This window comes from Cryptomeria japonica, chromosome 2 (genome assembly GCF_030272615.1).
Source record: "Cryptomeria japonica chromosome 2, Sugi_1.0, whole genome shotgun sequence".
Lineage (NCBI taxonomy): Eukaryota > Viridiplantae > Streptophyta > Pinopsida > Cupressales > Cupressaceae > Cryptomeria > Cryptomeria japonica.
Genome location: NC_081406.1, coordinates 435,704,440 through 435,730,511, shown reverse-complemented (window position 1 = coordinate 435,730,511; position 26,072 = coordinate 435,704,440). Strand labels below are relative to the sequence as shown.

The 26,072-nt window shown below is 37.7% G+C and overlaps 1 protein-coding gene across 2 annotated transcripts in view; it reads right to left on the bottom strand.

Annotated features, from left to right (window-relative positions):
* Positions 1–26,072, bottom strand: part of LOC131031580 (exocyst complex component SEC6) — a 269,379-nt gene that overhangs the window by 39,647 nt on the left and 203,660 nt on the right. For both annotated transcript variants that reach the window (XM_057962728.2, XM_057962729.2), the window contains exons 13-17: positions 23,426–23,534; positions 23,010–23,150; positions 22,691–22,870; positions 19,707–19,790; positions 19,494–19,580 (exon numbers count right to left, since the gene is read on the bottom strand). In XM_057962728.2, the coding sequence (XP_057818711.2) occupies positions 19,494–19,580; positions 19,707–19,790; positions 22,691–22,870; positions 23,010–23,150; positions 23,426–23,534 (601 nt within the window). The remainder of the gene's footprint in view (positions 1–19,493; positions 19,581–19,706; positions 19,791–22,690; positions 22,871–23,009; positions 23,151–23,425; positions 23,535–26,072) is intronic.

The window sequence follows — 26,072 nt, the reverse complement described above, 5'->3', positions numbered from 1 at the left end:
TGAAGAACACTTGGCAAGGTCTGCAACTTTATTGAATCCCCCATTTTTTCTCTACCATTGCCACGTTTTTGCAGATTTGAGTTTGATTTTAATGCCCTTCCCTCCATGGTCGGATCTCCACAAGGCGACTGCAAGTTTCTCTCATTCATAAGCAAGTTTTAAATGTTTCCTCTTTGCAAATAAAGAACACTTGTAGTTAGATCTTCAAGACATGATTACAAGTGGTTGTGTAAAAGTTTTTACCTATATTTGCAGTCAACCTTCCAAAACCCAAAATTGATCCAAAATGCACTCAAAAACACTTGAAAATGAGTCTCTAGGAACCAATTACAAGTGCAAACTTGTATTTTCCCAACACACATTTGAAATAGCATGTCCATTCTGTTGATGTGGCTAAAATCGCATCGCTGCAACTCTATCCGACCAACGCAGAATAGAATGTTATCGCCAAGTATCCTATCCTCTCTTGTATAAGGAAGCCCTAATGCAGCTTTTAATCGATCAAATGGGACAACCTCAAGGTTCCAAATGTCAGTTCTTGACTGCGGGATAACTCAACGGTCGATGAGTTTTGCTAGGAGCACAAGGGGACTTACATTTTGCAACAAGCTGGTCTGCTGCGATTCTTGAACTGAGAAATAAAAGCAAAAGAGAAGAGTTTAGGAAACCTAAAATTAATCAGGCTGGTATGCGGGTAGACAGATTCAACATAACCAATCCCTGCTTGGCCAGAATGGCTCACAACCTCATAGGAACGATGCAATCTTCAAGGGGACTTGGAAGATTTTCAGACTGCAAATGCATGGCTAAGCACCCAATTCTGGCGCAGCCCAAACGGACACTTGCAATTGAACTAAGCACAATTTAAAGGCTTAGGCTAACCATACACAAGGATACACAATCAGCATATCCTCAATGGTATGAGCCCAAATCCATCAGATACCTGCACACTAAGAAGATCTATCTAAACTGCTGAAGAAAACCATGCAAACAGAAGAAAACCAAGATAACAAACACCATTCTTCAATGTTTATCTATTGATTTTGAGTGCCCTTACAACAATTTTTTGCAGCATTTCTATGCTACTCCTTAAATCTAACTTTCTACAAAACTCTAACCTATTCTAATTGCCTAAAAATCTAACCATCTAACAATAATCTAACTATCTAACCCTTTACAAAGAAAGGCCTCTGCCTTTTATAGATTTTGCAATTCTGAATTAATGGCCAGGATTGACTGCATCCAAGGGTTGCAATCTGCCTTCTAGAAGCTGGCAGCTTTAACCCATGCCCACTCAATTCTTCGCTATCCCTTCAACTACCTTCTCAACTGCCTACCACTATTTAGCTTTAATCTGGTCTATCAAGTAGCTAGACATAACCATCCACAACTGACCTATGTTCCACTTTGTTTCAAAATATCTTGAGCGGGACCCACAGGCAGCTTTACATTGAACAATTTCGTTTTTAGAAACTGAACTTCTGGAATTATATCCAGCAGTGTATCCTTCTAAGAATGCATTTTTGTAGCATTTTGAATGTTGTTCGGTCTTTGGTCTCGGTGGTGGATTTCAACTTGTCGTTCAGTGGCAGGCTTCCCAATGCTTGGTTCTAATCTCGTGCTCCTGCATCTTCTCCAGCTTCCAGCGCCTAGCTTTGATCTTGTGTTAAGTCGTCACCTTAGCTCCTCTCAATGTCATTTTCCTGCAAACAATCAATTTCACCTTTAATCAATCAATTTGAAAAATTAATTAGATTAATTTGACAAATATTAAATTTTATTTAACGTCTGGCTTCATCTCGATGGAGTTCAAGCTTGAGAAGCCTTTTGTGAAATGTATCTTGTAAATGTCTTTCTTCAAAAGTGAAATTCAATCCTTCGTCTTGATTCACTCTCCAACTTTTCAGCCCTTGGAGCTGGAATGAGAGATGTTTCTAAGTTTATAAACTGTGTTTGCCTTCACTTTCGACCGACTCTGGCGTCTTGAGAGACTTGATTTCATGTTTTACTTGCTCTCAAAGTCGAATTTCAGGCCTCTCAACGTTTTTGGGAGAAATTTTAAAATGCCCAGCTCCTTTGACTTTTCATGTGGGTTGAGAGGAGAGACTTTATTAAAATACCCCCACTTTAGCAAACTTCGGCTAAATGCATCCTTTTGCGAGGCTTTACCTTGAGTTAAATCGCTTTGTTTTACAAACTTCGGGTCACTTGAACGAAATGAGAGATTTCATTTAAATGCCTAAGTTGGAAAACTTTTATTGGCAAGTCTCGGGCTTATGAGTCATTTTGCACGATTTCATTCCTTCTCACCTTCTCGGCTCATTGGGCGATTTTGACTTGCTCTTTCCTTGTTTGCCCTCCTCACTGATGATTTTCGGGCCTTTGGACGATTTGCGCGATCTAAGACGGTTAATCATTTTCAACTTGTGGGCCAATTTTGCAAACTTGACGACTTTCGGCCTAGAAGGCCCTTTTGACACTTGCCTTTTATTTCATCTTCGGTTTTTAGAGTAAAATGTGCGAGCATATCATTTTCAGCCTTTTAGTCTTCTTGCGAATTTGGCTTTTACTCCATTTCGGCCAAAAGAAGCTTAATGTGCAATTTTACACTTTTAAATTTGTTTTCGGCTCTTTAAGATGCTTGAAGCGATTTGAACCCTACTAGCCAATTTCGGCTCAATGGCCTATTTTGTGAGACTTGGGGAATTTCGGCTCTTTGAAGCCGATTTTACAAACTCTAAGCGCTTTTACCCTTTATGAAATTCGGGATTTGTTGACAGAGGCATGACTTAGGTTTTCGGCCTTTTAAATTTCGGGTCAATTGTAGATTTTGTGCGATTTTGGTTATGCTGCTTAGATGCCCTCTTTACCTAACCCGAAATTCAGCCTACAAGATGCACGAAATTTGCACGTTTCACTTCATTTTCAGCCTATGGACTCATTTGGTGAGATTAATTCTTTTCGGCCTTTTGGGCCTTTGGCGTGATTCTAGTCCTTGAATGACTTTTTCAAGCAAATGGAATGTTTTGCACAATTTTTTGAGGTTTTGGAGTTTTCGGCCCATCGACTTAAAATGCGAACTTAGATTTTTGAAGCCTTTTCGGGTTATAAGGCCTCCTGACGCGATTTTCACTAACTCTCAAAACTTCCGACTCTTTTGCCTCAAAAACGCCGAACTTGCTTCCTAAACACCAAAAAGCCATAGCACCAAAACTTGGGTATGTATGAAGTATACGCGATTATATCTTTTTCTCAGAACTTGCAGGGCGACAGGGGTTATTTCGGATTAATTTGCTTATTTGGACCCCTTTCATCATTTGTGCGGTTTTCTCTTGTTCTCTCTGACGCCCCTTTAATTTCGGGCATTTAGATCCTTTTGAGAGACTCTCATTAAAAACGCCCTTTATATGAAATTCGAGCTTTCTACATGTTTTGAGCAATTTTGGCTTTCTGACTTGTGCAATTTTGGGTTGAAGGCAACAACAGAAGTCAGGGGGGGGCGATTTTGACAGATTTGGGGAATAAAGTAAAAACGAACTCCATTCAAAGAGATCTCCCTACTCTCCTATCGGGCAAACCAAACTATGGGGGTCCCTTGTCCAAGACGGGGTGTGTGTGCAGAACGCACAACACATTCTCCACAAATTGCAAGTCAATGCTCTTGTTTTTCTACACATGTAATGCAGTTCTCAAACCCAAAATTCACTTGTGAGCCCATTTTTGCATCAATTTATCCCTTCTCTTGTCAATCTTGTTTGCACACACGATCTATCAAACCAACAAATAAAGGGATGGGCATTGTTTTATAACAATTTCATCTTGAATAAGGTGTTATGGGTTCTTCATCAGTGAACAAAAGAAGAAGAGAGACAACAGTAATTCATGGAGCTGCCCAAGGGTCAATAATCCTCATGGAGTCATCTAGTGACAAAGTGAATCAAGCATGGAAAAAGAACACAATGGAGAGAAGAATTTCCTTCTTGAAGAAATGGTACTACCCCAAGCCTGTGATAAGGTTGAAGTTTGTTGACCAAGGAAACAAAGATCATTAAGGATGCAAATTCCCGTTCCGGTTCGAGATGTCTTCACTAATCCTGAATACTTCAAGTTCTAAAATACAGAAGTAGCATGAAGGTCACCACAGACAAAGGATGTTGTAGTTAGAATCGTGTCTTCGAACACATAGAATAGTTTCAATTATGCATTTGTAATTTTGTTTTGACAAGTTACATGTAAAAACAAGTTTTGTAATTGCAAGTGTCACTTTCACTTGCATTTTTGTAAAATGTAATTACATGTAAAGCAACTACAAGTTGAGTTAAATTAGGATTGTAGTTGGAATAAGTCATGGTGGTTGAGAAAATTTCTCAAGTTAGTTGGGATCCTCCCACCTTTTTCTCAAGGCTCCTCTCCTATAAATACTTGAGGGGGTCTATTGTAATCTATATCTTTTGGCAATGCAACAAAATTTTGCGAGGTTGTATGCGCACTCTAAGACTTTAAGCTTAGATGTAAATCAGATTGCTTTCAATAAAAGAGGCAAGTTGTGTTGAGACTTTGTGCCAATTCAAGTTGTTATGTGACAACATTTTCTAGAACTGATTGTGATTTTTGTTCTATTGTTCAAGAGAGATTTAAATTCAATCTTGCAGACTTTGAGCTGCTAATTGTATTTAGAATAATAGGTTTGGTTTTCAGACTCGGTCTTGCAGACTTTGAGTTGCTTATCACGTTTGAAGCTAGTGTAAAAAACTCAAGTAAGGAGATAACTTGTAGACTTTGTGCTGCTTTCATTTTTTAAGACTTGTGCATGTAAGGTGAAGTGCATCATATTTGCAGACTTTGTGCTGCTATACGTTGTACTTTGTTTTTAAGTTATCATTCTACTTTGTGCTTGATTACTCTTTTCTCGTCCCTGAGGAGGTGACGTAAGTCTTTGTGCTTTTAGGAAACTTCATTTCCTCTCTTGGTTTTATTTTAAAAGTTGTTGTTATCATTACTTTACAACTGTTATTACTTTTCTTTGAAGAGAAAAGAGTATAGTCTTTCCTAAAAAAAGAGGGAAGGTTGTTGTCCTACCCATATTAGATTAAGCTAGTTTTAATTAGTTAGTAGAAAAGGGGGAACCTTCCCTAAATTAGGAGAGTTTTATACTCAAACACTGTGGCTGAAACTACAATTTTGCACACCTTCCTAGGTGTGCAAAATTTTCAACCAACAATCACACAAAATAGAAATGGGATGATTGAAATCTACCTTGAAATCTTTCAAAGTTTGCTTCATCCAAAGGGCTTATGTGCAACAAGACACTGTTGCTATATATTTTGCTTCAGCAGTTGAAAGAGAAACAAAATCTTTCTTTTTACTATGCCATGAAACCAAACACTTCCCAAGGAACAATGCACTTCCACTTGTGCTCTTGTCGTCAACAGAGCCACCCCAATCTGCATCTATATAAGCTGTAAGTGAGAAATCATTTCCACTAGGATACCAAAGGCCATACTCCATAGTACCTTTGAGGTACTTGAAAATCCTCTTGACTACATGAACATGTGTCTCCTTAGGAACAACTTGAAATCTTGCAACATACCCCCACAGCCTGCATTATATCATGTCTAGTAGTTGTAACATACAATAAACTACCTATCATAGACTTGTAAAGAGTTTGATTAGCATCTAATGATTCATCATCCTTACTGTGTTTGCAACCAATTACCAACCAGTTACCATAGGAGTGCTAACAGGAGTACAATCTCCCATTTTAAACCTCTTCAACATCTCTCTAACATATTTAGTTTGAAAAATAAAAATACCTTCCTTAGATTGATGTATTTGTAACCCAAGAAAGAAAGATAGCTCTCCCAACATAGACATCTCAAACTCGATCTTCATATTTGTCGCAAAAACTTCACACATTTGTTCACAATCACTACAAAAGATTAGATCATCAACATACACAACTACGATAAGCATATGTTTACCTTCCTCCTTAATATACAAGTTGTTGTTCGTTGGGCCTCTTCTAAACCCTTGTTGTAGCAAATAACCATTCAACCTGTCATACCAAGCACGTGGTGCTTGTTTAAGGCCATAAAGGGCCTTCTTCAACCTCCAAACATAATCCTAATTTTCTGTCAAAATAAAACCATCAGGTCGTTCTACATAAACCTCATCAATTAGATCACCATATAAAAAGGTAGATTTAACATCCATTTGAAAAACCCTAAAACCTTTTGTTGTCTCAATTTTTGAACTTTTAAAATTTGACAACCCCTACAAATTTTTACTCAAAATTCATAGTTTTCTTCTCTAAGGCACGTTTAACGAGGTTTAAAACTCATATTTGTTGGTATCTAATCATGTGTGGGTGATTTTGTCATCATTGTCCAAGTTTCGGTTGATTTTTGCCTTCATTTTCCTAGATTTCTATGCAATTTCGGGTTTCAGGTCAGTCACTGCAAGTAGGAACTTTTTGCGTTGTCATTGCAAGTAAAGTCACTACAAGTAGGAACTTTTTGCTGTCATTGCAAGCAAAGTCACTACAAGTCGGAACCTTTTAAAGTCATTACAAGTTAAAGTTACATGTAATGGGGTCTTAGAAACCCGATTACAAGTAAACTTGTTTTTATAAAGTATTTGTGCACTTGCAATCGAGTTCCTATAACCCGATTACAAGTGAAGTTTGTTTTACAAGGACATGAAATAAAGTTACTTGCAATCGGGATTTTGAAACCCAATTGCAAGTATGAAGGTATTTATTTTTCCCTAGCAAGTTGTGATTACTTGCCATCGGGTTTCTAGAACCCAATTGCAAGCCCTTGTTTTTCCTTTGCATTTTACTTGCAATCAGGTCTTGAAACCCCGATTGCAAGCATGGTCTTCCTTCATGATTTTTCTCATTGCCTTTCACTTGCAAATGGGATTTCAAAATCCAATTGCAAGGCCATATTGCATAAGCATTTTGAAGTGTATCCACTTGCAGTCAGGTACTAGAGACCTGATTGCAAGCTTATATTCACCTTGCAACCTTGTTTCATTTCACATTTGTAGATTACCTTCCAAAACCCAATTGCAAGCTTATGTCTACCTTGCAAACATGCTCACTTGCATTCGGGTCTCCAAGACCCGATTGCAAGTATAAGTATCGGAGTTTTTCCATTTATGCCCCACCATTTTCTCATAGCAAGCTCATCCCTGCCACTTATTTGCAACGGATTGCAAGCTTATATCTATTGTGCAAACTTGCTTACTTGTAATCGGGCCTCTAAGACCTGATTGCAAGTATAAGATTCAGCATCTCTTCCCCATTTTGCACATCCCAAACATGCAAACTTGTACACTTGCAATCGGGTCTTCATTTTGCACATCCCAAACATGCAAACTTGTACACTTGTAATCGGGTCTTCAAGACCCGATTACAAGTACAAGTGTCAAGGTTTTTCCCTGCATTGCATTGGTCATTTCCACCTTTTCAAGCTCGTTGCTTTTCACTCGCATTCCACCTCCCAAGATCCAAAATTCACTTTGTCTCCACATACTCTCTTCCCACGTCTTTATTTTGCACGATCAATACTTGCAATCAAGGTTGAAAAACTCGGACTCGGCAATGACTCGGCACACCCTTTTTTTTTTAAAAACTCGGGACTCGCCAAAACTCGGCAACTTTATCGAACATTTGAAAATACATTTTTTTTTTAAATATTATTCAAAAACACACATTTACACCAAATTTGTATAACATATATTGATTTCCATGATATATAAATCAAAGTCTGAGTTAAATACATAGCATAAACAAAAAAACAAGTGCAACATGTGAATAAGAGTTCAATACATATCAATGTATCATAGTGACATAAAGTCGTAGACCACAAAACAACAACCTCTAAAATTCTGATTACATATCAAGTTCAAGTTTTGGTATCAATGAAAATGAGAATCATAAATTGCGCCTACGACTAAAGCTCAAAACAGATTGTTGCCGCCGTGGGGATGGTGCTGAAGCAGTGGCAACATCCTCAATAGTTGCCTCTTCTGCATGATCAACCTCGCACTCCTCCTCGTCACGTGCGGCCACTTTTGCATCCCATTCCTCTCCTGCCCTCTCCAACTCATCTAGTTGCTCATCAGTAAGGAATGGATCCAAATCATTATCAACATCATCAGGGGCAGCAACCCATTCTGCTGAATATGGATCAATGGCATCCAAGTCAAGTGCCTCATGTGAATCTTGCCCTTTCACCTCCTTCTCATCCAATCGAAGGTTGTACCGCACATAGACAAGATCATTCAAGCGTTGTTGAGTCAACCTATTGCGCTTTTTTGTGTGGATGGCCTAAAAAACACTCCAGTTGCGCTTAGAACCAGAAGCACTACAAGGCTGTGATAATATGCGGATGGCAAGCATTTGAAGATTAGGCGTTGTGGCACCATAATCTTCCCACCACAAATCTGCAAGGATAAAAAATGTCATTTATAACTTGCAAAGATTTTAATAATCTTAAAGAGAAATAAATGGTAAAATAAAATTAAACATATGTTTTTTTTACCTGGTTGTAGGGTGTCTCTCCTACGTTTGCAATCAGGTGAAGAGAACAATGGCACCGTGGCCTTCTTATAGCTCTGCAACTCATCAAGTATCAGGTCTCGAAGGTTCTCATCATCAACTAATCTCCGAATACATGTGTCGAGGCCAACTTTAACCTCTGCATCTGCTCTAAAACTCGAGGAGTAGAAAAACTTGGGATTCAAGTAGTAGGCAGCAGCATGAATATGTTGGTGGAGTTGATGGTTCCACATTTTGATCAATCATGTGTCATACGGGTTCATACTTGGTCTTGTTTGACCCACACAAGTGTTGGATCGCCTCTTTGGCCTTATCCATGGCCTCATATAGGTACCCCATGGAGTTATGATCCCCATCCACCATTCATAGCACCCTCACCAACGGTTCGAACACCTACATATAAAAAATTTAACAAAATCAGCAAATTGTAATTTTAGAAAAAATAATTAATAATTCATCAATTAAAGTTTCAAAACTTACATTGATCGTCTCCTCCACCATCTTCGAAAAATTAGAATAAAAAATGGAAACCACAACCTTCTCTGCTTCAGGCTTCATAGAATAAGGACTCCCCAACCATCTTTCACTCAAGAACATCCGCTTCAGGTTGGGCAATGCAGCTAGTATGCTTTGCACGGTGAGGAAATTGGTAGCAAAGCATGTGACCCCCAATCGCACAAGATCCTTACCATCAGTGTGCTCTCTCATAAGATTCAAGACCCATGTGTGATTGTAGATGTATTAGGTGATGTTCCTTCCATCTTCAACCACTTTCTTCACCCAGCTTAGTTTCCCTATGTCCTCAAGGAGCAAGTCAAGACAATGGGCAGCACAAGGGCTCCAAAATAATGTCGGATGCCTAGCCATTAGAATTTTGTCGACTGCCACATATGCAGCTGCATTATCAGTCACAACCTGGACAACATTCCGCACTCCCACGTCCATCACCACCTCATCCAACATGTTGCACAAGGTCTCTGCATTCTTTACTTCATTGAAGGCATCAATTGATTTTAAAACTACTAATTGTCCCCCTGAAGCAACTAGAAAGTTGATGAGTGTCCTATTCCTACCATCTGTCCACCCATCGAAAAGAATGGTGCAACCATTCTTTTCCCAAATACTCATTTTCTCTTCCACTAATGCATGACTGTTTTGGACCTCATCCTACACTAACGGCCCACTCATCTCATAACGACTTGGGGAGTTGAACCCCTTACCTGTCACAATCAATGTTGTGACCAATTGGTCCCAAAATAGACTAGAAACAACATTGAACGGAATATCGTTGTAGATCCAAAATCTAGCACATGCCACCTTTGCCTGTTGGTGAGCCTCTTTATTCCATGCAATGCCTAGCAATCCAGGTTGTACACCAGGAGTGTTACGTGGTATCCGTGGCCCAAGGGAAGAACTAGATGCCCCCACATCTGTATGTGACCCCATAGAACTCAAATCTGCCCTTGGAGCTGCCATTGCCTCTACTATTCTCTTTTTTGTTGCCTTCCTTTGATCATATGCTTGAAGCGTTGCTATTGCATCCCTCGTAGCCTCTTCAGGACATTCCGTACATCTTCTAGTATCTCGGGATTCAATATGTGCAATGTGATATTTGAACCTATTAATGCCATCTTTTATAATCTTAGTGCAATGGTTACAAAGGACGTCTCCTCGTTCTGGACCTGGTGTACCATGTTTCCAACAAGGGTCTCTCTTTCTGCCACCACCTTTAACTGTAGAACTAGAAGCCATTTTCTTTCAAAAAAATTGGAAGAGAACCTAGCAAAAGAGAGAGACGACGTTTAGAGAACAATATCATTGTTATAACTTATTAGTTATTACATTCCTAATCCTATCTATATTAGTGAATAACAGTCTTAATAAATAATAACAATTAAAATTTAATATATTAAATTATTAACATTGTTATAAACAGTTTTGATAACTTAATATATTAAAATTTAATATACTAAGGTTATAAACATTGTTATTTAAAAATAACAGTATTAATAACTTATTATCACAGTTATTTTTAAATAACAGCGATAATTAATAATAAGTTATTAACAATTTAACACACTATTAATAAACTTACTACTTAGTATATAAAATTTTAATATAATAATTTGTTAACAGTTAACACTGTTATTTCTAAATAACAGTTAATTTGTAATATAATAAGTTAATAACAATTAACAAATTAACTGTTAACAGTTAACACTGTTAAATTTTAATGTAATAATTTGTTATATTACAATTTAAATTGTTATAATTTGTTATATTACTGTTATTTTTAAATAACAATTAACACTAATTGTTATTTATAATTTGTTATATTATAATTTAAAATTTAATCTAACTGTAACAGAATCCTAGACAAAAAAAAATCGAATTGCTTGTTTCAGTATGAAAAAAATTCGTAAAAAACCTGCTCTACAATCTTGTTTCAATCGATGTGGCCTATTCGCACGCGTCTTTTCTGCCTTTCGTCGCGTCAAAAACCCTGCGATTTGTGCCCTTGTCACATCCTCTTTTCCGCCTTTTGTCGCACGTAGTTTTAATGAAAATGAAAGATGCATTTAGGTTTTTGTTAAAGTTAAAACTTAATATTGTTTTTCGCGCCGATTTTTTACCGCTTTTTTTGCGATTTTCCGCGATTTATTCCTCTTAAAATCGCCGCGATTTTTTCATATACTTGCCACCGAGTATATTTGCGATTGACTCACGCCCATTTAGGGCTCGCGAGTACTCGCGAGTATACCTCTGACACACAGAGTTTTGCAGCTATGCTTCCAATCAGGTTTCTAAGACTCGATTGCCAAGAGTTTCAATGCATAACGCTAGTGCTTTCATATGTTGATAACAACAGTGATGTAAAATGAAAAGTATGATGTCATATGCAGAGAGAGGGTCAAGATGGCATGAACCATGAAGCAGAAAACAGTGGCTAAGTCAAATCCTATCTAAAATCAAGGATGATGGTTCTAGTCTCACCATTGGGAATATTTTCTTTCCTTCACCAAATGTGGAAGTCAATGCCATGATAAGAGAGAGCTTGACAAATGAATGAGTAATGCAACAGAGCAATTATAGCAGCACTAGGTGACAAAAAGCAATGATTTTCATTATTACAGTGACCAATGAAGAATGCTCATTTTCTTCAAGTTCGGCGATTGATCTTCACAAGGTCCTTGTCATTACCATTGATAGACAAATGATGCAAGTTGATGTTCCTAGTCAAATACCTTCACCGATCGTGAATACTTCAAGTTCCAACATCTTGTAGCAACATGAAGGCCTCTTAGACAAAGGACGATGTAAATAAAGTTGTGTCTTGGACACTTAGATTAGTTTCAATTATGCATTTGTAATTTAATTTTGACAAATTACATGTAAAGTGAAAGGTTGTAATTGCAAGTAGTCACATTACTTGCATTGTTGTAACTTGTAATCGCATGTAAACAAATTACAAGTTGGTTAACAATAGAACTATAATTTGAATAAGTCATAGTTAGTTATAGTGGTTGTGGAAAAAGTCTCAATTAGTTAGATTTCTCCCACTTTTTGCTCTTAGCCCCTCACATATATATACAGGAGGGTGCTCTTTGTAATTTTTTTCTTTTTAGCAAGCAAGAAAACTCTACAGAAATTTACAGTCATAAAGACTTTGTGCTTCATACTTGTAAATTGTTCTCTCAAGTAATATCAAAAAGGTTTTGAGTTTCAAACTTTGGGTTGAAGTCATACCTCTATATCCATTGTCTTCTTGTGTCATAGTGGCGTATTTTTTCCTGCATTTACTTGAGATTGTAGCAAGGTTGTTGAAAGGAGTTTTAACCTGATTTCTTGCAGACTTTGTGCTGCAATAGTGAGGGTTACATTAGTGTACTTAAGTGTTAAAAACTGAGAAGAGTTGCAAGACTTTGTGCTTGTGATTGTTCCCATTTGAAGCAATTCACAGTGCATCATACTTGCAGACTTTGTGTTGTTATATGTTGTATATTGTTCCTGTTTTAATCATTTTTAAAAGGTAGATAGTATTAAGATAATATTTTCCTAAGTTAATAGTTAATTATTAATGCTCAATCATGTAATATATTGTATCCTAAGTTTCTAATTAGAAACTTTCTATTTGTAAATTCCTTGTACATTATTTATTGTGTTCTTGCTCATTGTTAATACAACTAAATTTTTTACCAATTACTTCTCAGTAATAGATAGGATAGTGGGAATCGAAGACTTTGGGCTTTGTTTATACATTCCCATCCCAGGTAAGTGACGGAATACTTTGCGCTTTCATGGAAACTTTGCTTCCTTTTATATAAGAATCTTTGTAGTTGTAGTTTTCTTAAGTTTCTGTTTGCAGTTTCTTTTCTGAAAAAAAGAGAAAAGAATATTATCTTTTCAGAAGAAAGAGAAAAGGATGTTGTCCCACCCAAGTTAGATTAGTGTTTATATATTTTAGCTAATTAGTAATAGTAAGAAAGGGAGAGACTTCCCTTAAAGTAGCAGAGTTTTAAACTCACACACTATGGTTGAAACCACAATTTTGCACATCTTCCCAGGTGTACAAAATTTTCAAGGCAAGAGAAAAATGCAAGACTTCTTCATAACCATCTTGTTGTGAGGTACTCACACATCACCCCATTGCAAATAGGGACCCCCACTTTTTGGCTTTCTGGGTTAGTCATCTTAGTTTAGTTGCTAGTTGGTAGTCGTGTCTTTGTTATTAGCCTTTGCGTTAGAGATGTATAGGTGCTCAAATGGCCAGGAGGTCAGGTCAGTTGAGTGATTAGGGGTTATTTAGATCATTCCTAGGGTTTTTGTGTACTATTTGGTCATGCTTCAAGTTGCTAAATCAAACCTTGTTTGAATGCATAGTGTCCTCCTAGGTCTCGTCCCTTACATCAAGGTCAGAGCAAACTAGCCTTAGAAGTTTGGAATGTCATCCTGATCCTAAAATGTCCTAAAATTTGACTGTCTGAAAATTTGAAGGATCCTCCAAAAACTAGATTTTGCATTATAACTCCTGGAGGTCCGAAACCACTCTCAAACATCCTGACAATATAAATGGAATATAACTTAAAGTATAAGACTTATACTTAAATGTTATATTCCATATATGAATCCTGACGGAGAGACTAACTTGTCAAATGAACTTCATGTTGGAGGACTTTGGAGCAAACTTCATGTTGAAGGAGATAGGAGCGAACTTCATGTTGGAGGAGATAGGAGCGAACTTCACCTTGGAAGACTTTGGAGCGAACTTCATGTTGAAGGAGATTGGAGCGAACTTCATGTTGGAGGAGATAGGAGAGAACTTCATGTTGGAGGAGATAGGAGCTAACTTCATACTGAAGGAGATTGGAGTGAACGTCATGTTGAAGGAAATAGGAGCGAACTTCATGTTTCACCAATATGGAGCGAAGTTGCTTTCTTCACAAGTTTACATTTTGAAGCGAAATTGACAACTTCATGTTCAAGCACTTTGGAGCGAAATTCATGATCTAGCAAAATAAAGCGATCTTGAGAGTGAAATTGGATCAACTTTGTGCATTGAAGGAGAAGAGCGAAATTGCTACTTCATGAGCTGTTGTTTTGGAGCGAAGTTCTAACTTCGGTAGTTGGGGAAAGAGAGCGAACTTCATCTTCTCACCAAGAGGAGCGAAGTAGAGTGATTTTACAACTTCAACTTCAAGGAGATAGGAGCGAACTTCGGGTTCAAGCAACTAGGAGTGAAATTTATACTTAATGTATCAAGAGAGATGAGCAAAGTTTCTTACTTCGTGAATTGGTCTTTATGAGCGAAGTTGATAACTTCAGCAGCTGCAAGCTTCAAGCGAAATTCTTTACTTCATGTTGGACCAAAGAGGAGCGAAATCCTCCACTTCACAAATTACTGAGGAGGAGCGAAATTGTTACTTCATGAGTTTAGGTTTTGAAGCGAACTTCATGAAATTAAAGTTATCACAAATTACTAAGGAGGAGCGAAATTGTTACTTCACGAGTTTAGGTTTTGAAGCGAACTTCATGAAATTAAAGTTAAGGAGCGAACTTCATCCTAGAAGGTTTTAGAGCGAAATCATTGCTTCATGAGTTACGCTTCTTAAGCGAACTTCACAAGTTGATGCCTTTGGAGCGAAGTTATACTTCATGCATTGAGAGATTGAAGTGAAATTCATACTTCATGAATTGAAGAAGTGAAGCGAAGTTATACTTCATACATTGGGAAATCGGTGCAAAGTCAACAACTTCATGAGTTGAGAGATAGGAGCGAAATTTGAATCTCATGAATTACCTCTTTGAAGCGAAGTGTGTAACTTCATGTTTAGGGGATTAAGAGAAAAATTCATGTCTAGAGGGAATGGAGCGGATTTCACACAAGAACAATGAACTTCATGAGTTTCAGATCATGAGCGAATTTCATAATTTGGAGAGGAAGAACAAATTTGATGAGCAAGATAAGAGAAACAAACTTCAGGTGCACCCCCTTTTGAGCGGATTTTGCAACTTCATGAGCTGTTGGTTTGAAGAGATTTTACTACTTCATGAGTTGTAGGATGGGAGCGAACTTCATAAGTTCAAGGTTTGGAGAAAATTTTCTACAATGGTAAACTTCATGACTTAGAAGATTGGAGCGAATTTCATGAATAAGCAACGTGATTGAAACAAGTTGCAAGTACTCCATCTAGAGCAATCTTCATCTTCAAGCCTACACTAGCAAATCTCAACTTCATGAGCTTCACAAGCTCAACATGCAAGAGTAAACTTCATGATTTGACCTACATGAGAAAACTTCACAATTTGAAGGGTATGAGCGAAGTTCAAGAAAATGAAGAAGATTAAGGCGAGGAAAGCTTAATGAACACCAAGGATGGAATACACTTAAAGAGCTCCTCTCTAAGAGCGAAAACCAACTTCAAGAAACTCCTTCATGAAGACGAATTCCTCTAGATCTTCTTATCAAACCTGCAAAACACATAAAATCAAGAGATATAGCAAGCTAAGAAGAACTATCAAAGTTATATATTATTTATTTGATATCATGTTTGTTTTGTTTTGCAGATGGGAGGGGATGGTGATTACAAAGCAAAAAGGAGGAAAATTGTAAGACCTACACCATCGTGCAAGAGGAGAAACTTCAAGCCCAAGAGGAGTTTCAACCTTCACCGCACCATGGAGATAGGAAGAGATCGAAGGAGTGCGAGAAGGAAGTTATAAAATTACTCAAAAGCAAGCAAGCAAAGATTCAGCTACATCAATAACTCCCATCACAACTACTTTGAGCAAGCTAGATAATGTCGAGTATCAAGAGACGCCTCTCAACCTCCCTCCATCATGATGAATCAACTCAATTCTACAAAGTGCAAGAGTGAAGTGGCATCCCAGATGGCTTTCAGTCACCATTCCTCCAATCAACGAAGTCCACATCAACACATACAAGTTCAATGAATCAAGCTCACCAGTGATGGCACAAACTCCGAGGCACCTACCCCTGAAATCTATTGGACCACACTTTTTGAATGTAATTTTCTCATTGGCTATGGAGAAGTTTGCAGTAACAAACCCTAATTAGGGTTTTATTGTAAAATCTTGAACATTGATGGAGATTCAATCCTGGCCGTTAATTGTAAATGAGCTCTCTATAAAAGCTCAGAATCTCTTCATTTGTAAAGGCTAATAGTTAATAGTGAGTAGGGGGCTAATAGCTAGTAGTGAATAGAATAGCTAATAGTAAGTAGAATAGCAATTACAGTAGATTAAGAGAAGGAAGAATTGTTGGTATGACTTGTAAATGAGATATTCTTTTCATTGAAGTTATGGTGAAATTTGTTATTTCAACAAGCCTCATGGTTCTACTTCTCAATTCGATTTCATGTAATTAGATTAAGTGGAGGAATTTGTTGAATGTATTCATTTGGAATTCGTCTAATCCATACCACTAGCCTCTTGCTGCTTGTAAGTGCACCTTGTGTGGTCAACTAGAATGATATGAGCTTAACTTTGAATCATTCTACATTCATTGCTTATGCATTAACTTGAATGGTAATCGATGTTTGATGGTATTGATTCGAATATCTTTGAAATATCCTTAGAAGATTTGTTGGTGTTGGAAATAAGCCACTCCCGGACCGACGATGGACTGGTCCAAGAGGGGCCAATAGCTCAGTGGTAGAGCACTCCAGCAGTGTACGGAAGGTCCTAGGTTCGAGTCCTAGCTGGTCCATGTCTCAACATGGTATCAGAGCCAGGTCCAGGCTAGGAGCCCCAAGTACACGAGAGGTGTGGCTTAAGGGGGGGTGTTGGTGTTGGAAATAAGCCACACCCGAACCGATGATGGACTGGTCCAAGAGGAGCCAGTAGCTCAGTGGTAGAGCACTCGAGCAGCATATGGAAGGTCCTAGGTTCGAGTCCTAGCTCGTTCATGTCTCAACAAGATTGCACTGAGCTTGTGTCAAATTGTTCAAATTGATGGTGAAACCTCGTTCGGTAGGATTCCATATAGTCATTCATCCATGTTCTTACATTCTAGGTCTTAAGATAGATTCTCTTTACCCTTTCCTTTTGCCTTTTTTCAATTCAAGTTAGTTTAGGACAAAGAACATCACCACATTGTAACATCAGATGATCAAGTTCCAGCGAATCAAGCATTCAGGCATTCAAATGTAAATCCCCTTGTGATTCTAGCATAATCACATCAAACCAACAGAGCTTATCCACATGTAGTGACCCTACATTCAAGAACCTTAGAATCTTCTCAAGTGATCCTTAAGCTAATCTTCAGTATTTGAGAGATTTTGTTCAAGAGAGGATAAGATACTTATGGTATTTTATTCTGTGTTCGCATGTGCATAAAAAACACATCAACACAGTTGTATGAGGGCATTGAGGAGGTGGGAGCATCACATGTAGTCCAAGTTGATACTGATGTTGCTCTTGTTTGTAAAGCAACAGGCATGTTGGTGCAAAAGAAGTACAAGCATATATTTTGCACACCATGTTGTGTGCATTCCTTCAATAATGCATTGAAGGATATTGGCAAGTTTCATTGGATTATAGATCTCATAGAAAAAGGCAGAAAAATACAAATGTTCATATGTAACCATCACCACACACAAGCCATTTATCATAAGTTTGCCAAGGTGGAACTTCTCAAACCAGTTGATACACAATTTACTTCTTACTTTATTCTTCTTGACCGCCTTTCTGAAGTCAAAGGAGCTTTGTTTTCCACGGTTGTTAGCGATGCATGGGAAGCCTGGAGGCAATCTACATCACATATTGCTGAGGTGAGTGGTATGGTCCTTGATGACCATTTTTGGGCTGATTAAAATTTGTTGTGGACTTTATTAAACCCATATGTGAGGTGATCAGATTTGTAGATTCAAATAAGGCATGTTTGGGAGAAGTTTATGAAGCAATAGATTCCATGTGTGAAAGAGTCAAGCAGATAACAGATGCAAAAGATCTTTCTCTATATCCTTTGATAGAGGAAAAGCTGCATGGAAGATGGAACAAACTTAATACACCTCTTCATTGTGATGCATATGCCCTTAAACCTAAATGGTATGATGTACAAGTGACCAACAAAAGGGATCCACATAAAGACAGAGAGGTAATGAAGGGGTTTTGGGCTGCAATTAAGAAAATTAATGGCCAAGGGGAGGATGCTTAAATTTAGAGGACTCAATGGAATAAGTTTTCACGTGGACAACGTGATTTTGGTTCAATGGAAGCTTTATATGATATGAAAGCAAAGAAAGATCTTATAGAGTGGTGGTGGAACCATGGAGGTGAAGCCCTTGAATTGCAATCATTTGCAATAAATTGCTCTCACAAGTAGCCAGCTCTTCATCTTGTGAAAGAAATTGGAGTACCTATGGTTTCATCCATTCACTAAAGAGGAACTCTTTAGGGTCAAAGAAAGAAGAGAACCTAGTCTACATTCATAGCTCACTACGTCTTCTCTCTCATGTAGATCCTGGATACAATGAGGTTCCTTCAGCAAAATGGGATCAAATTTCAGCTGATGGAGAAGCTGCAGCCATTGTGGATGAAGTGGTTGAAGCAAATGACCTTACTGATTTACCCCCTGTTATTCTACCAACGGAGGGACCGAAGTTTGAGAGTGATGAGTATTTGGAGAGCATCATAGTTGAGGACCTCGATATGGATGATCGTGGCATAGAAGACTAGATGATAGATTTCTCATTTTTGTTTTTTTGTTTACGAATCAGCTTGTGAAGCTATCAAGATTTCTGAATTTCAATGTGTAATCAGTTTGATTGTGACACAATGACATTTGTCATTTGTGTACTACTACTATTTGAAAGTTAATGACATAATGTTAAACTTTAGTCTTTAGTTTTTTGCTCTATAACTGTTCTTGTTTTGAAAGTTCAATGTCATACTAATAATATTTTCATATTTTCTATAAATTATTAAATTATATTTAAAAAAAATTGACGTCTCCAAGTATCCCCGTCTCTTATTTTGAAAAAATAGCCGTACCAGTACCGGTACCAATCTCTAGAGTCTCCAAGTACCCTATCTCTTGGAAACCTAGCTTAAAATGTTGGTCCATCACTACAAAAATATTTTTTAAAAAAATTCCTCATATCTGGATACATTCTACACACCCAGAAAGCAAAGAATATTACAATAACAAATACTCCCAAACAGCAATATAAGTATTTGGAAAAATTAAACTATTTAACTTAAATATACAAAAAGTTTAAACAAATCACAGTACACAATTAAAAAATGCTAATGTGCAACTAGCTCTAGAATTGAATTTTAAATTTAATTTGAATGAAGGACATTTATACAATGCACTGCTAAATTTGAACTTTCCACGATAAAATACCAGATCTCATTTTGATGAGATGCAACAAAAAAAAAGTGATCCAAGTTCAAACTTTGAGACCTGTTCCGCATAGTAAGGAGTGAGTGCTTCCATTGTGCTACTGCTCAGATCCATCGCCAGATCATAACAGCGTAAATTGTTGTTAACCTTTCACATAAAAAAAAATGCATGTCATAATAAAAAATCAAAAGCTATTGGTCATACATGTCATAGCTATGAAAATAGTTTTTGCCCTGTGCATACTGAGAAATCCAATCTTGAATAAACACATACAATTGCACATAGTGGTTCCAACCCAATCTCTGCAACTGGCTCCTCAAGCCTTTGCCGCTCTGCTGCTTGAAAATCTACCATTACCTAAAGAAGGTGAATAGATCAGTCGGGAATTTTCCAATAAGATTCAAAAAAATACAGATATAAAGACATTAAGCCTACATATGCAGCTTCAAAGCATACCAATAGCAACCCATTACTAGCACAGAGCCATGTAAATTTGGGTTGATGTGCACTAATAGCTGCTACTTATCGTACTCTATTCGTTGTGATAACCTTGATTGTGGTCTTCAGTCCATTCCTTGTAAACATGTATCGATTGATTACAAGTTAAGTAAATGTTGATCTTTTAATATTTACTTTCTTTTTGTTAAATAATTCATTTTTTATTGCTTATTGGATCCAACATCAATTGTTGGAAATAACATACAGAAGAATTTATCTATGTTTCCTTTCCTATTGTTAAAGGCTTCAATTTTTAATGCTTATTGGATCCACCATCAGTTGTTAGAATTGACAGAGAAAAGAATTTATCTGACAAGCTTCTCTAAGAATGACCTTAATTTACGCCCTTGCAACAGAGATTTTCTTATATCATGCCGAGGCTAGTGAAGTATTTTTAGTGTGCTTGGATTCATAACAGATAATTACATGCGTGTGACAATATAGAATGCAGATATGTTGTTTGAAGAGTCCCAAACCCTGAAATTAAGGTATGAGAGTGGCAAGAAGAATGACCTTAATTTAAGCTCTTGCAACAGAGAGTTTTGTATATCATGCCAAGGCTAGTGAAGTATCTTAAGTGTGCTTGGATTCATAACAGATAATTACATGTGTGTGACAATATAGAATGCAGATATGTTGATTGAAGAGTCCCAAACGCTGAAATTAAGGTATGAGAGTGTCAAGAAGAATATGAATGCACATAATCTATGTAGGAAACCATTATTCTATACTAACACATTATATGCTTCTCTAGCTTCTATAACGGTATGTTAATGTAATGAATCCACCAAAAAACTCTTGGCTTCAGGCAGTATCGAAAACCATATGCTATTTGAGGAGTCCCAAATCCTGAAATTAAGATGTAAGAGTGGCAAAAAGAATATGAGTACTCATAAGACTATCTAGAAAACTGTAGATGAATATGATGAGATCATTAAGAGAGGAAATATAAGGGGGATTGAAAATTCCCAAATCAATTCCATTGACAGCAAATTGGGTACAACAATAAAATATTGAAGATGCTAAACTGCAGTACAAGGATAGAATTGTAGTATAATTGAAATATATGATTATATATGACTCGCACAACAACTTTTTCAGAAGACATTTTGAGATATATAAAACCTGTGAAGCAGTAAACAACAGTGTACAAAGAAAGCATCACAGCGATTACAAGAAGAGATGCACAACCATGTGTGCCATAACTGGGATGTCATCAGCAATATGCATTCTAGCATTGTCTTGACAATCCGAAACAGATCCTAATCAGTTTAGTGAAGTACAACACATATTTCATTTAATCTATGAAGCTGGAGAAATACTAAAAGTCTGGTGGAAAGGAAACCAAGATCATTATGAAAACTTACTGCAAGGGATGTTTTTCTGGAATGATTTGAAAGTCCTAATTTTGGTTTGTTTGAGATTGATTTCCAACCAAGTACCAAGGATATCCTCTCAACATTGTGGCTGAGGGAAAGATACATCTCTATGTGACATATATATTCATCAGCAAAAAGCGTGATGTCAATAACGACTACAAAAAAAGATGCATCACTTCCATCAATTGAGCTTGGATGATAGGTCAAATTGTGTAAGTGAGACTGCATTTCCTGTTTGACTCCAATGGTTCCTCGATACCATCTACATCCAAGCAATCCATCCCCAAGATTATGGCCATCTACTCATGTGCATGTGGATATATTCTCCTTATATCCTATGATATTTGATTGGCCTACAATGTACATAAGCATTACCAAATTGGCATTTACACAAGTATAACTTACAACATCAAAATTGTACACAGCACATACAATTTCACTAGACAGATACTCTTTAGTTGACTGCTATTTAAAAAGTTCAGCAACGAGAACAAATTGACCATCCCCTTCAAAAACAAATATAAAAGAAGACAATCCACGTTCATGCACATTAAGACAGCTACATATACATCCATACCCTAGTCAAAGACATAACTGCAATTCTCACAAGTTATTTTCAATTCAAATGCTTTGTTGACTGATTTATTCAAACTTAAGAAATTGCAATTTCAATGCTACAAGTGTATCTTCATGAGTAGTAAATTTAGTTTGAACAAAATTTCAATGCCATATTTCATACTTCATTTATACCAAAAAATTTCAAATGTAATGCAAAATTCATATAAAAATGTGCATGGGGCTAATCTGCAGGGATCTGACTATACTTTTGTCAGTGTATATCATTATTAATTTATTTCTTCCAAGAACGTTTCATGCTCAGAATTCTAAGCCAAAGTTCAAGTATGATACCAGCAACCAAAGTTGACATGATCAAAAGAACACTAAAGGAAGAAACAGAAATTGAAAGTAAAAATTAACCTCACTAGAATATAATGGTATCTGTATTTTAATAATGGATAAGAACAGAAACACCCTCATAACAGATGAGAAACAATCCAAATTTAATGATAGAATATAACAGTCCAGAAACCTAAATAAAAAAGAGGATAGGAGATCTAAATGTCTAGATCAAAGACTCATACTAAGGGATTAAAGCCAGTTCAGATGGTATTGAATTTTCGTGTATTAGAAAAGCAGCCTTCATGAGAGAGAACTAAAGCACAGCAAGTTTACAAACCCAACCTCAATTATTGCATTGATTATTAATTAAAATACAAATACATGCATATCAAAATAAGAAAAAGTTGGAAGCGTTGAGCTGCATTTTTTGCAGTTCATTTATTGATATATAGAAACACTAATATAAAGTGCATATCTGACCTGAATAACAGATAGGGCAATACGATATAACATAACATCTGTGCTGATTGACTGCACAGTCTGCACTTGCTCGCCAAGAATTCTAAATAGATCTACTGCTGCTGGAGTGTATAGCCTCCCATCTTCTGTCTTCTTTGGATCATGCACCTTATCAGCCTCCAATATGTTTGTGTACCATTTCTACATCATAAAAGCAATTATAAGCATAAATTTACTACTCACATAATTAAATAACTTACCACCAAATTGTAGCATACATTTAAACTTTTAACCATCAAATAATATTTTAGCTGACAAAATAAAGCTATCACATGTTAACCTGCATTGTAGCCTGCATACGCTCAACATAGGCATTCATAAGAGGGTCCATTGCACCACTCTCAGCACACACTTGAGCTAAAGATTCATCCACGCCAAGTCCTATAAGGTGCTCCTGATACTCAACAACCCATCCAGTAACCTGAATAAAAAAATTCAAAATAAGAAAAACATTTAGTTACCACATCTTAGATGTGTAAGTCAACCTTCCAACCAAGATCTGTCACAAATTTGATCTGGATTATAATACGAAATCATTTATTTCCACATTGATTTTTGTTATAACATTTGTACACAGTTATATGCAAGGAATGTGAACAAACCTGCACAGAAAATTAAGACTGGGCATATATAAAGCCTACTTCTTACTGCACCTTGGTTAATAAATCTGTGAAAGAACATTGCTTCTTTTCTAACCTTCAAAATCTCGATATTTGACAGCTCATTTGCCCTATCACTTAGCAATCGAAGCATTTGAATGAATCGTTCAGTGTAGAGTTGCACCATCAACTGAAATATTTCATATCTGCAACCAATAAAATAAAATAGTATTTGTCATCTATTCTAAGAGTAGGAACATGGATGATGGTCCACGTTTGAATTTCAAAAAGCTATCACTTACATTACAAATAATTCAATAAAAAAGTTTAATAAAAACCATAGCCTTGTAATGAATAGAGTAATAGCCAGTTGAAAACACCCGTGTCAAAATTACTTAACTGAATTACATGATTTAATTTGAGTTGAAAAGTATTCAAAGTTTTCTAACTCCAATGACAAATTCTTTCCCACTCTAGAACTCTTTCAAGAAAGTGTTCATTCATATCATAAGCCTTTCATTACCTCATATTCTTTATTTCAAGGAATCAAGGAAATAAAAATATCACATGCAGAAAAATTTCCATGAAAATTAACTTAACAGTAAGAAGAAATGAATTTCAAATAATGATGAGACAATGGCAATGATAGTGCAGTACTTTATCCAATAAATTGTTTGGAAAGGGATATGTTACTGTTATCACAAAAGCTTGCACCCTTGCTGAGCTATCAACTCAGCAACCTTGTGAAACATGGAAACAACCCCGAAGTGTGGGACCTTGCGCAAGGGGGTTGAATCTCCGGAGAAGGCCGGCTTCCTACTCGATCCAAGTGCAGGTGTTGAACCAACTCAACACTTCAAAACTAACTCCTAGACTTATCCTAACAATTTTTAGAGGTAAAGGGAAGAGAAAATGCTTGAAACAAGGGAGGTGATGCACCAAGAAGAGATAGTTCCTCTCCCTACCTAAATGACACAAGTAATTAACTGCAACACCCTGAAGATGCACAACTTTCAGTTATATGAGTAACCCCAATGCATAGATGAAGGTTAGAATCCACTAAATGCCAAGAGGGGAGAAGGATTCCCACAAGTCACACTCAGAAAACCAGTTAACACAGCATATATGAAGAGAAAGAGCCACAACATGCACCTATGATGAAGGTAAGAAAGCATACACAACATACATAGGTTGAAAGAAGGCAAGAATAGTGTTCTTCAATTAATCATAAGACCAAACGCCAATCTTACAGTTGCAGAAATGCAAAGATTACAAGTCTTCAAGAGAAGAGGAGAGCATAAGAAAACTCCAGGCATCAAGGAGAGAACCCCTTACAATGAGGCCTAATAGCCTTATATAGAAAAATGGGTTACAATGGTAATCATGACCCCTGCATGTCAGTCTGGAAGTGCAGGGAAGTGCATGCACTTGACTTGTACATGCAACAACCTAGCCATACCTCCAAAGGCAATTCTGAGGAAGATAGATTGACTGACCTTCCAAAGTTAGACATGACATAAGTCACCCAGCATGGCCCCGTACCTCCCTTGATGGAAATCCTGCCAAAAACATTAAATGCACCCCTGTGGCTCCACAAAAAAAGTGCATAAGTCACCAAAACTATCGGAGCATTTAAAGCCTTGAGTGTCGATCACGCCATCCGGAAGTGTTGCAAGCCAGAAGCAAGTTTGGAAGACTTCGGAGAGCGGATTCTCGAAGTGAGGAAGACAAGGGAAGGAGCAAAGAACTTCAGAACCTCAAGGTTTCGGAGTTTCGGGATAGGAGAAAGGAGGGCTAGAAAAGGAACTTCGGAACCTCGAGGTTCCGGAGTTCCAGAGGAACTAGGGAGAGAAGGCAAAAGGGGAAGGAACTTCGAAACCTCGCGGTTTCGGAGTTCCGGGGAACTGCTCAAAAGGAACTTCGGAACCTTGGGGTTCCGGAGTTCCGGAGTAGAGAGGGAAAGGGTCAAAGAGAGAAGGGGAACTTCGGGGACCGGGGTCACCATAGTTGGGGAACTTCGGGGACCGGGGTCACCGTAGTTGGGGAATTTCGGGGACCAGGGTCACCATAGTTGGGGAACTTCGAGGACCGGAGTCACCGTAGTTGGACAAGGAACTTGGGAACTTGGGGTTCCGGAGTTCCGGGGTTAAAGACTAGGGAACTTCGGAACCTGGGTTCCGGAGTTCCGGGGTTGAAGACTAGGGAACTTTGGAACCTGGGGGTTCCGGAGTTCCGGGGTTGAGGAACTAGGAACTTCGGAACCTGGGGGTTCCAGAGTTCCGGGGTATAAGGACAAGGAACTTGGGAACCTGGGGGTTCCGGAGTTCCGGAGTTCCGGGGTTAAAGACTAGGGAGCTGCGGAGCCTGGGGGTTCCGGAGTTCCGGGGTTGAAGACTAGGTAACTTCGAAACCAAGGGGTTCCAAAGTTCCGGGGCTGAGGAAAACAAAAGAAAAGCTAAGGGAAGGAAGGGAACTTCGGAAACTTGGAGTTCCGGAGCAAGAAAGAAAGAGGCTAAGGCAAAGAAACTCAAAACCTCGAGGTTCCGGAGTTCCAGAGAAGAGAAAGAGAGGGCCAAGGAACTTCTGACAAGGCAACACTTCAAACCATGATTTCACTGCATTTCTCCTTGATCAACTGGGCAGCGCTGGTCCAAGGAACATATCTCTGATTTGTTCTCACTGATGGACCAAGGGTGTCATAAAATGACAACAGTTACCATCACTGGAAATGGCAGATTAGAGTG